General features: G+C 38.8%; 1 protein-coding gene across 1 annotated transcript in view; it reads right to left on the bottom strand.

Annotated features, from left to right (window-relative positions):
- Window positions 1-1,359: 1,359 nt before the first annotated feature.
- cspg4 (chondroitin sulfate proteoglycan 4) overlaps window positions 1,360-12,574 on the bottom strand; it is a 76,343-nt gene continuing 65,128 nt past the window's right edge. Inside the window, exons 7-11 of the mRNA XM_084363232.1 lie at window positions 12,238-12,436; window positions 11,475-11,606; window positions 10,081-10,241; window positions 6,907-7,090; window positions 1,360-5,859 (exon numbers count right to left, since the gene is read on the bottom strand). Of these exons, the coding sequence (XP_084219358.1) occupies window positions 4,037-5,859; window positions 6,907-7,090; window positions 10,081-10,241; window positions 11,475-11,606; window positions 12,238-12,436 (2,499 nt within the window). The 3' untranslated portion in view covers window positions 1,360-4,036. The remainder of the gene's footprint in view (window positions 5,860-6,906; window positions 7,091-10,080; window positions 10,242-11,474; window positions 11,607-12,237; window positions 12,437-12,574) is intronic.

Below are 12,574 nucleotides of genomic sequence, written 5' to 3'. Positions count from 1 at the left end.
CATAATATCAGCTTGAAGGTATAACGTGGAATGAAAACTGACGGTTATCAGATACCCTGTGTATTTGCAATTTTATTTTACCATATGTGCTATTAAAAATATCTATATATATTTAAGTTTATATCAAGTTTAATTTCTGTCAGGACATAATATTTTGTGAAATCATAACAAAGTGTTATAACCCTTCTGTTTTCACTCCTTTAGGGGTCACTGTAACTTTGTAATATTGTGATCGGTGATATTTTCTGAGAAGGTTATCGTACTGTAAACATCTCATACCGTTGCAACCCTATACATGTAACAGGAAGTAAAATAAAATATAAATACTAATACATAACAGTCAATTCAACCACATGCACAGTGTCATGTTGTGCTGAAAGGTAACACAATTGTGTGTTAAAGATAACATGCCAAAAAGGATCACAAACAACTTGGCCAGGATACACAAGCTGCCACTTAAAACTATATATAATATTACAGTAATTACAACATGGACAGCAAGTAGTGAAGCAGTACAAATTGTTACAAGTTTCAGGTTAAAATTATAGGAAAGTTTTCTTTATGTGGCCCTTAAAGAAAAAAAGGCAAATAAGGGCATTATAGCATAAAAACAAAACAGAAAGACATAAGTTCAACAACAAGAATTAAAACAGAAATAACATAAAACAAAAGAGCAAAAACATCAGCATAAGCTATAAGCTAAAAACATTTGCCTAAAACAGTGATTAATATTATTATACAAATGTAAAGTGTCACAACTCTTTTTCTACCGTGTTGAGTCAATGTGAATAAATTAAATAACTTACACTCATTAAATGAAACTAATGCAGACTTATACATAAACCTTATGTGTGTTTTCAGTTTTTACATATAAGGGGAACACAAACGTAATGTGTTTGTTATTCTAGTATTACACATAAAGTTAATATTTTTCAAATGCATTAATAGATCACAAATCTAGTTATTCAAATTATACACATTAACTCAACATGATAGAAAAACTTAACATTAAATTTGACCCTTTACATTGAACTTAACAGAATTAGATGGAAAATGTATATGTAATTACTTGAAGCCACTGTTTTAGGCAGGACAGCAACAACTAAAACTTCATATTTAATTTCAAACTTCACTGCAACGACAGACCAACACTGGAGAAATGTTCTCCCTTCTCTGTGTTAGGCAATGAACTCCTGCATTTTGACCCAGCTGAGAGGAAGTTGCTCTGCTACCTAGGCGAGAGTTACCTTACAGTAATCCAGTCCTAAAGACAATAAAACATGAACTTCTCTGCATTTTCAAGTGACAAAACATGTCTGATCTTTAAAACATTTCTTAATTGGCCAAAGTCAACATCAGCAGATCAGCAATGTCACTGATAAAACAATTAACACAGGTTTTGTTGCTTGAACAGTTTTATTTCTATTAGTGCCGAGAACAAGCTCAGACGCATACTGCAGCAATAGACATTGTTCCAGAATCTAAACATTGCTTTGTATTACCATTACTTTTATAGGCACATTACAGTTTAATCTCTGACAAAGCACATGACTCGTATGTATGAATTGATGTATGGGGAGAGACAGAAATAATAAATAATGAAAAATGGGGGATGGTGATGAAACTCGGTCACTCAGATGAGTGACAAAGTGGAGTGATGGGCACCTGCACAAACACACTCACACAGAGAAACAAACACACACACACACACACACACACACACACACACACACACACACACACACACACACACACAAAGGCATACTTTGTAGTTGATCAGTCTAATTAAATGTGGTTACATGTACATATACCTTTGACGCAACATGATAGATATATATATATATTTCGAGACGTTAATCAAGGCCAAAAATCTTACTCAAAAACAGAATATTTACACATAAAACTGTTAAGATGTGGATGTGATAGCCTGAAGAGGGAACCAGTAATCTTTATTTCATCTATGTGGGAGAGATAATGTCACTGGAAATACACAGTCTCCCGAAACACATCACTTCCTGAGCTCTGTGCTATCTGTAAAATCTCTACTTACATTTCCTGCTCTTAAAACACTACAAAAATATTAGATCAATAGAAGATGAATACTGAAAAGAAGTTATTGTATATTCAGTATATGACTAATGAAGAATAAGGAGTCATCGATATACAGTATGAGAAAAGAAATGTACAGCAAATAGTCGAACAGTTTTGAGAAAAATAAATGTTTGAGTCTTTCTGTTCTTTAGTGGATCAAAAACGTTTTTTGACTCTTTCATTGAACACTTTCAACTTCACTTTACTTACTCAACATTCAACAGCCAGATAACCAGCACAGGTCAGACGTCTAAAGAGGGCAAAGACAAGTCTGATTTACAGTAACGCTCTTACTAGCTTTAACATACAAAACAAGTCTAGACAGTCAGAAAACAATCCGTATATTCAGCTTACATAAGGAATGCTTAAAATCAAAAATAGCTTTAAAAACTTAAAAACAAACTCTGTCGATGTGTTCATTTTTAATCCATGCAACCTAACCACTGGAGCATTTTATTTACTTTTCCCCTCCCTAGCACCAACCAGATTTTTTTTATGAATTCTTAATTGCAGACTTGGAAACTGGAAATATCCCAGTTTGTGATGACTTCATCCCTGCCTGTCAGCCAATACGGATGTGTTAAAGTCCAACACTACCAAAATAACGTCCTGCCTGTGGTCTGCAAACTGTGCGGTCAGTGCTGTGCCAGTCCAGTGAATATTTACAAGCACTTTAGAAGCATGCAGAAATAATATGACCTGACTCTAGTGAGCTAAATTCAATCAAACCTGTTGCAGCAACAAGTATTTTTTAAAACTGTTTTGAGTAGGCTATTAAACCATCTTCTCTCCACACAAAAGTCAAAATGCTAAAATGACACAATGTTATTGTGTGATGACATTAAAGTAATAGTTTGACATTTAGGGAACCAAGCTAATTCGCTATCTTACAGAGAGTTACATGAAGAGATCTAAACCACTCTCATATGGGTCTGTTCAATATGAAGCCCTAGCCAAGAGAACGTTAGCTTAACATAGCATAGAGATTGGGGGCAGAGGAAACAGCTTGCCTGTTTAAGTTTGACAGAATCAGGAAGTCACTGCATCTGGCCAAGAAGTAGTCGGCATGCATGCCTCTGTTAAACCACAACATGTTGTTTTTTCACTGTGGTTGGATTTCACAAAAGAGACATAACATATACATTTGTGAACTTTTCCAGGTGCTGGTAACTGATCATTTGTTGCCATTGGACAGGATCAAGCCTATCCGACTCCCCTTAGTCATTATGTTTAGCTAAGCTAATGTTTCCTGGCCATAGTTTGATATTTAACAGACAGATATGAGAGTGGTATCAATTTTCTTATCAAACTCTTAGTCAGAGGGAATTAGCTTATTTTCTAAAATGTTGTACTATTCCTTTAAACTGAATTTAGCCCTGAGAAACATAATACAGCGGTACCTTAAGAACATAATAAAGAGAAAAAACAGAGGCAGTTTTTCATCTTCTCGATGATACAGCATATATTTACCTCAGCATCTATATACAAGGCTTATCAACTTTCCTGATGAACCAAAAACTAAAATCAAACTATCACAAAGACTTTAAATTACCTATCCACTCAAATGAATAATAATGGCCTATGATATCATATGGAGTACAATGACAGAGCACACCCAAAAATACTTTTTGCAAACACATGGCATGTTTATGTCTTCATTTGTGCCCTTCGACAAAGAGGAATGATAAAACTAAAATAAATAGACATGGCATGAGCCTCCTTAGATCAGAAACTGCCTCTATCTTTGCCAATATGTATTCAGTGTTTCATTGCCTGAGAATTTGTCCACAGTTATAATGAGATAAGTAAATAACCAATGGTGTCAAAAAATAATTTTCTTTTAAACTGGTGTGGCAAGAGGTCAATAATACTGAGAGGAATGATATGAGGAGGCTTCCAAACACTTGAGGATCCACCTCCCTCTGTGTCCCAATCTCCAAGTGTCTCAGACCCAGTATTGGTTCTTTTTCAGGGCCGGGTTCGTTGTCCGACAGTGCTGCAACAACTCCGGATCTGCATCTTTGGAGTCCATGTTGGACATGGGGATGTTATTGGCTGGGTCAGTTTTGCGAAAGGTTTCGGTGCCGGCCACCTCTCCATTCTTGGGCTTGATTGCTGCTGTCTGGACGTTGTGCTTGCCTGTCTTGTTTTTACGGATCAGGTAGTAGGCCAAGATGGCTGCCAGCAACAAGAGGAGGAGGATTACCAGGATTGGGATGAGAATAGACCAGATGTTGCTAGGTCGGGAAATCTGTGGTGTCCCAGAAGATGTTGTAGTGGGGACATCTTTGCCCCTCCAGCGAGGGCTAGCTGGAGTGGCGCGAGGGATCCCACCCACAACAGGGAGCTCATTACTGTCCTTTGACGGAGTCCTCAACAGAGTTGCGGGGTAGACCCCAGAGGCATTGTATGGACCCGTCTGGAAGGAAAGCACACATTCTGCAGGAGGCACCCCATGGGCTTTGAGAAGGAAGCGGGCCTCATCCTGAGTGACACCACCTCGTGATCCAGAACTATCTAGAATTTCCATAGCTACACGGCCCTCATCCAGGTCCTTCTGGCTGAATGCGTCCACTGGCTGGCCTGCACCAGGACTTCCAGACCTCACAAAGCGAGCCCCTTGTGGCTGTTGGATGACAGTGAATGTTGGGGAAGTTCTGGTCTTATTTGCCAGAGGAGTTGAATCCAGAAGCTTCCTGTCCAGTTGTACAAGAGCACCTTGGGGTAAGAGAGGATCCTGAGCAATGTTGGCCAGAGGTTGGACTGTGATGTTGAGGACAGAGGAGACATTAGCTGCCCGGCTGCGGGCTACAAATGAGACACTGTCTCGAGGTGAAGTGGACTTGACAAAGCGGACACTGACTCTGCCTTCTTTGATCTGCTTCTGGGTGAAGGCGGATGTTGGCTGTCGGTCGACCATGACAGCTGCATATTTAGGAACACTTGTAATCTTGTAAAGGATGTCCTCCTCAACAGGGCCTCCAGTAGTGGCCCTCAACATCTCCTCAGTCACCAGGGTCTCATCATCGCCTTGCTTCACCTTGATCTCAGGGGCTTTGTCAAGTAGCAGAGTACGAGCTAAGACCCCAATGTGGAGTGTGTGCGGTTCTGTTTGGTGTCCTCCATCTGACACGATGAATTCCACAAAGCCACCGTTAAGACTGCCATCGCTGTAGAAGCCCACCTGCCCTCGATTGATCATCTCTTGAGTGAACTCAGAAATGGGGTCCATTGTGAGTGAGTCAACCAGTCGACCGTTGCGAGGGGCTTTGGTCACTTTGAAGTGCACCTCATCTGGCGGACTGTCTTCATCTTGAGTGTTAAGATGCTTCTGGGTCAAGATGGTCATTGAGCCTTGAAGAACCTCCAAAAGCATGTCAATAGTGACTAGTTCAGGGGGGTCAGAGCCCCGCCGTTTGACTGAGATGTTAAAGATCTCTTCCAGAACCACAGCTTCAGCAGGTGAGGCCACACCACGATCGTCAGACTTCAAACGGGCCCTAAAAGAGAAGCTATCAAAGGAAGCCCCTGAGTCATCATGGAGATACTCCAGCTTTCTTTGAGTTAGATCTTTCTGCATGAAGAATGGGGCATTACGTGGCAGGTCCTGACCATTCAGGGTGACACGGCCATGGTCAGGGAAACGCTTAATCTCAAAAATCACATCTGTATCACCTCGCTGAGCTTCAGGTAGGCTAGCCAGAAGGTTGGAGGCGTCAAGAATGGACTCATCAATGACTTTCCCCTGGCCCTGCACAATGTCCAGCCCTGAGTGGAAACAATAAAAACAAACAGAATATTTTTAAATGTCGTCAAATTCCGTTTTCAAAAATACTTTTTATCCAGTTTTGGCTGTCTCCTGTTGGAAGTTAATGAGGCAGCACAGTACATTAAGGCTATTGGCACATTAGGAGAGACAGATGGAGCAGGGGGCTTGTTAGTTTGGCAGCAAAAGAAGCAGGGGTGATAAATCCCTTCATGACATTGACTGAAATATTACACTATATGGTACACAAAAAGATATTCTTAAACTAAAATGAAAAGTCCCAGCTTAAAACACTCACAATTAGAATGTGAATTTGACAAGAATGGACATGTTTTTATCATGGACTGATTTGTAGACATCTTAAGATCAGATTCAATAGTGACCCAGTTCAAGAGTGACCCTCTATTATTCATGAATAAAGGTATTTTATTACAGCCAACAAGGCTGCAAAACTTAGTTTGAGTCACGCCAGTTGATAGGCAGTGAAGGGCACCTGGGGATATTTCCAGCCGTTTTGTTGAGTCAAAAGCAGGTGTTTTTTTTAGGAAAACTCGCGGGCCATCAGAGTCAGACTCCATCCATGATCATGGCGACCCAAATAGGTATTTTAAGCCAAAGCATTATGTTTTCCTAAACCTAACCAAATGTTTTTTGTGCCTCAACCTAAGCAGAGCATGAGCACAGCGGCCAACTACAGTTGGCAAGGATTAGCAGTTACACTGCTGATACGTTGCCCCTATGTGTTTGGAGGGACCTTCGACAGGTGGCCACTTCTTACATATTACACCTTTAACAGGGTGTTGCAGTAAAATAGCCTGTCTACACTAATGAATGAAGATTAAATACATTAGTACAGTGTCAATTAAAATAAACAACCACAAGCCCCCTATTGGGACTTTACAGGCATCTCAACATCTGTGGAAATGTATATACAATAACTATGGTTGTGTTAAACTTGTAATGGAGTGGTCATTTATTTAGATTCTCATTTGATTTAAAAAAACACGTCATTCATTCATATGAAAATATTTTGTGCCTCCGTCAATTACCCTTGTTCTCCCACATCTGTGTGGAGATGTTGCTGTGAGCTGCATAGTAAGAGACGGTGATGGGAAGGATGTGACGGACATCTGGGGCTGGTTGGGATGACAGACTGAGCTCTATGGAGTCCCTCGCCACCCAAAAAGGATCCTCAGGTATCTGGTGCTCGTAGAAGACTGCTCCTGACTCCAGCTGCGTATCAGAGGCAACAAAATCAGTTGATCAAAGTATATTGTGACATAATATCACAATTTGCAAGTTTGTTATGTAGTATAAGTATTGATGTTGAAACACCAAAAAGGACACATAATATGAGTTTTCGGGGTTTAAATATCTATAATACTGCCAACAATAGGATTTTATCTGTCATTATCTTGTCAATATGAGCTTGATTTCAGACACCTTGTTTGCAGTCACAGACTCAGTTTCTGCTGGAGTGATTTTGCTGAAAAAACAAACAAACATTGCAGTTTGCTAAAATGTCTTATTGCTCTCTTAACTCTGACTTGTGTGCACCAAAGTAAAATGGGAGCTGAAATGGCCGCAGCAGTGGTTTGGCTCAGCTGGACTGGGATCCGGGTTTGAGAACTGGAATGTGACGGCCTGTGTTCGCTCTCTGAGGTCACTGTGTCCTAAACTCAACCCTTGTCTCTATCTCGCTCTCTCTTACACACACAAGGAAGAGTATGTTCATGCATGCATGCACAAACACACACCGCTGAATAACTCAAATCCTGTTTTCAGCTCAACGTAGTGTTAGATTTACTGTCACACTCTAAACAGAGCAGTTCGCAGGGAAAGAATTTGTTCTCATGCTCATCCAAGCAGATGTCAGATGTCAGGAAAAGGAATGAAGAAACAGTCTTGAATAAGACGGAGACGAGAGTGAAAACACACTGCCAGCATGCATGGCAGACTGGACCTCAGGTGGCACAACATGGTCAGGCTATGTACCCCTTAATCTTACACCAAACCCATTAAAAGCTTAAAATATCATCATGTTTTGATATTCAAATCCTGCCCCTTTTGGTTACATAATAAGATACTCAGGATTCAGAGAGCCTTTCATTTTCTTCCCTTTTTGCATGTAATCTGAATATCATCGTACTGCCGATTTGTGTAGTAACAGTAAAAAATGCTGTAATAATGTCCCTCAAATCAAAAAATTGTTGCCTGTGCCCCTTGTCTACATTAAAGTTTGCTCCACCCACGTCCGTTATATACAGTAGATTTGACAGAGACATAAATCCTAATATTAGCATGAATGCTCCTGTTAATGGTGAGCCTTATCCTCACATGGCACCATGGCATATTCAATGAGGCCCCCTGCTGGTGAAGAGGAGGAAGATGTCAAGGCTTCATAAACTGTACAAATGGACAGGGGTTATAGATGATCTACTGATGTTTGGTACAAATTTAAGTTGCAGAAATTTTTTATTTTATGTTTTATATTATGCCTTTTACAAACACCTCTGTGTGCACTGTTGCAATATGTTTAAATACATTTCTTAAGTAAAAGAAAGAGGCAGATTTAATATCTCACAAAAGGGAAATACCTTGTTTGTTATGTTATTTAAGTGGAATGGAAAAGTCCACTTTATGTTTGTTGTTCAATTTCTGATGATTTAAGGGCTACATCTGGTATGATAAGAAAAAAACTCGACTTGTGAAGTTCTTTGTTTGCATTGTAATTGTATATCTAAAATTACGTTCTTGTCTTACAAAGGTTTGACTAGTGCTGTAGTAACTGCACGTCTTGCATGACCATGACAACATAACATAACATAACATGACATAACATAACATAACATAACATAACATAACATGACATGACATGACATGACATGACATGACATGACATGACATGACATGACATGACATGACAATAATACTTTATGTGAACTATCCATTGCTAATAATTTAATTATTAGGTAATATAACAAGTCAGGGTTATTGACAGCAACAAGTTTAGATTGGGTAATGATAACGTCACAGTTAGAGTTGAATTGTCTTGAGAGATGCAGTGAATTGGCAAGTTTATTTTTTTCCTATTCAATAAATACATAAATATAGGTATTTTAAGACATTACTAAGTCTTAAAACATAAAAAATGGTTGTTTTTCTATTCCAAAGAATTTTCATAAATCGTAGTTTTGGTCTAGATTGAGTGAGTTTTACTATCACTGCTGTAATATGATTTTATTATTATTATTATTATTATTATTATTATTATTATTATTATTAATAATTAATCTATTTATTTAAGTGTCATACACCAAAAGGTTGCCAGCCCACATGGGTTAATATGATGATATAATGAGAGTGAAAGGACAAATATACTTCATCTCCGAACATGTCAAACAATGTCAATCCAAATATGAACCGATCCTGCTTCTTAGACATTACAGCTTAGGCACATCTGAGCCCTGAATGTACCACATTAAACATAAAGCAGTCTCCCAGGTGTTTGACTTAAACACTTTGTATGTAAATAGGTACTGAAGTCTGCATTCATCTGAGATGAAACGAATCAGGGCAGTCTGCGAACAATTAAAGGAAAAGCCTATATCTGAAATTGTGATATAGTGGGCAGTAACACAAGAAAGTGCAATTCATTATAATAAAAATATAATATAATATAAATAAAAGTAAATTCTAAGTAAAATATATGTAATAACAGTATCATTCTGAGCAGGCTTTAAAAGTATTCAGATGAAAGGAGAGAGCTGCAACTGCATTTGAATGACTTCTGAAAGAGTGGAGAGTTCTGCAGCAGCAGTTTGTGTTAAAAGGAGGATTATCTGCATTTATATGCTTTAAAGAGTCATTAAGTCTTCTTATATGTCTGTCTGATGGTCTATGCAGCAGACAACTGGAGTGCCTTTAACAGCTGTGACTGCTTAGTAACACAAACCTTCTATTAATAGGCGTGTGAGAGGATTTATTGGAAAAGAAGAAAATGAATAATAGTTGAATTCCACCTCAATGCAGCTTTTTTGAAAAATATTTCTTGATTGAGTGCATTTTAGTTTTTTACTGTTACTAAAAAAGGATTCATCATCAAAGTTTAATGTAGAACATTCATTTGAAGAAGGGAGGAAAGGTAATTAGTTAGAAATTACTCCCTAAAGAAATACATCCCAGAAACACACACTCACAGCACACACAGAAAAAGTAATTACCTGTGTTTGTGAGAAGCGGGTAATTTCCTCATACTGGTTCCTGTCATTGGCCAGGATGAGTCTTCCCAAACGAGGTGGGCGGATCAGCGAGTAGCTTATCTCATTTCCATCCTCATTGGTTACAGCCCCCAGATTGGCACTCGTAATAGGCTGCCTTGTTCCTGTTGAAACACACACACACACGGTCCTCTGAGTGCTGAGATGATTCTGTGGAAAATGGCCTCTTGGAAATTTAGCTTGTGAAATTAAGGAGAGTCTGGAACTGCCTCAAACCTTCGCGGTTACAGTAACTGATGCACATCCCCGTGCAGAAGAGTTTCCTGATGGTGAGAGTTTCATTCCAACACTTTCTATCCAAGCATTCAAACTCATCTCTTATGTCATGCTTAAAAGTGAAGTCTAGTATTAATAGAAATGAGGTTATTTCCTGCGCTCGCTCAGGAAATAGTTTCACTTCTCAAAACTTTGGGGTGTTTAGTAACCATTGAAACAAAGAGACATTTCATTTCCACAGTAGAGAAGCAAAACAACTTTTTGTGGTACACGCGAACATTTTAAATCAATTGTTGACTGTAAAAGGAAGCTTAAAGTGTTTTGTAAAATGCAAAGACACAATCCTCGTCTTATGAATATAAAGCTGAAGTTATAAACAATATAATGCACCCTTGTTGAGTTAAAAAAACACTCAGAGGGTTATGCAGCCACAAACTTCCTTGGTCTGGTATGACCAGTAGTTTATAGGGACAAATCTGAACTGATTAGTGTAACTGACATTAATCAGTACATTTTCTGGCTCGATGACTTTTCTCTATTTGTGCTATTGTTACACGACATTTTAGCATATTTCAGACAAACATAATAAATGCCCTTAAAACAACTGACTTATCAGAATAGTCGTAAAAATAAAGGAACTCTAATGTGCCATTATCCTGTAATCACCATTTCTGGCCACAGTGGCTGCCTTTCTGCAACAGTTACATGCCTCCCAATTAAATTCCTACATCTTCTGAACTGCAAGCAACAAAAATACAAAAATGTCTAAACATTTGCTCTGACAGAAAAAGTTACACTACACATAAGTCTGCAGAGTTTTCAGTTTTAATAGAAAGAAACATAATTAAAAAAAGCAATAACAGTTTTTTGTTAAACATACACAAGTAGTTAATGGGAATCTATATTACTTCATGTACGTTTTGCATAAGATCATCCTCATTAAAAGTCAGAAGGGAAGAGGGACACTATATCACTGTTCCACTGTTTATGGAAATGTCCTGTTATCAAAGATATTTACGTTTATTTCTATTTTTGCTATAAGCATGCCAACTATACAACCTTTCTAAGACCTATCATTATTTGGCTGTAATGACTGGGTCTGAAGGATATCGGAAACTTACCTGGAAATACCATGAGCTCCTCCTGTGTTACCATGGTGATGGTGAGCGGCCTGGCTGTCACAACAAATCGGTAGAGGGGAGACGTGTGCTCTCCGTCTGTCACAGTGAAACTGAAACCTCCAGACTCCTCACCTGGAGGAACAGAAGAGTGTGGATGTGAGTTACAGCTCGTTCATTTACTTAATTAGTCTGAAGATTCAATTTTCACTGCTGCTGTAAAAGCACACTTGTGTGAAATTGTTTTTGGCTGGGAGGGTCCACTACACAAAATATTCAGATTCTGTTCTTTCCTCTTATATTTTGATTCATATTATACCACATATTCACAATTACTTTTATTAATGTATTATATTACTAATTCTGGAAGCAGAAGCAGAATATAATTTAAAACTTGCTGTACATTTGTAGCCCTGATGGAAACTACACTTTTATTACAATAAATGTACTTTTATTATTTGATTATTTTTCACTTTTATAACAGTTTTTACTGTCTCATGACACAAAATGGCCACAATATATCTGTGGGGGTTTCATAGTGTTGTTGATCAGTACCACTGAAACTCAATACCCAGGTATTGAGAGTTGTGCTTACAAGCGCAGACATTATAGAAGGTGCTCAGTTTAAGAAATGTACTTGTAATACCCGCAGTCTAAGATAGAGGCCGCTATAGATCATAGATTCGGATATTAAAGTGGATGAAAAGCCTTTCAAAAAGGCAGTTGGAGGCATCACAGTTACTTCCTGTAGTCCCCGTGGCCTCACCCTCGTGAATGAAGATGACCTCCCCTCTGTTTATGTGAGACTGTGTGAAATTGAGGATGCCCTCCTCGGGCGCCTCTTTCAACGCCACCATCCCATTGGTGGGCACCTCGACGTTGTAAACCAGTTCCTCCGCGGGGGTATCCTCGTCGTCAGTGTTCAGCATGCTGGAGGTGATATCAGCTTCCTCTCCAGCAAGAACCTGTGAAATATCAAAGACAGTGGGAGAGAGAGGGAAACAGAGATGAATAGAGATCACAGATTACTCAGTCTGTTTGGAGGTTGTGAGTCCAGCCAGGGGGTCAGGAGTTTATTTTGAAAAATATTAGAGGCAGCCAAG

This window comes from Pagrus pagrus (genome assembly GCF_965226575.1).
Source record: "Pagrus pagrus genome assembly, chromosome: 10".
Taxonomy (NCBI): Eukaryota; Metazoa; Chordata; class Actinopteri; order Spariformes; family Sparidae; genus Pagrus; species Pagrus pagrus.
This window is presented reverse-complemented; position numbering and strand designations above follow the sequence as displayed.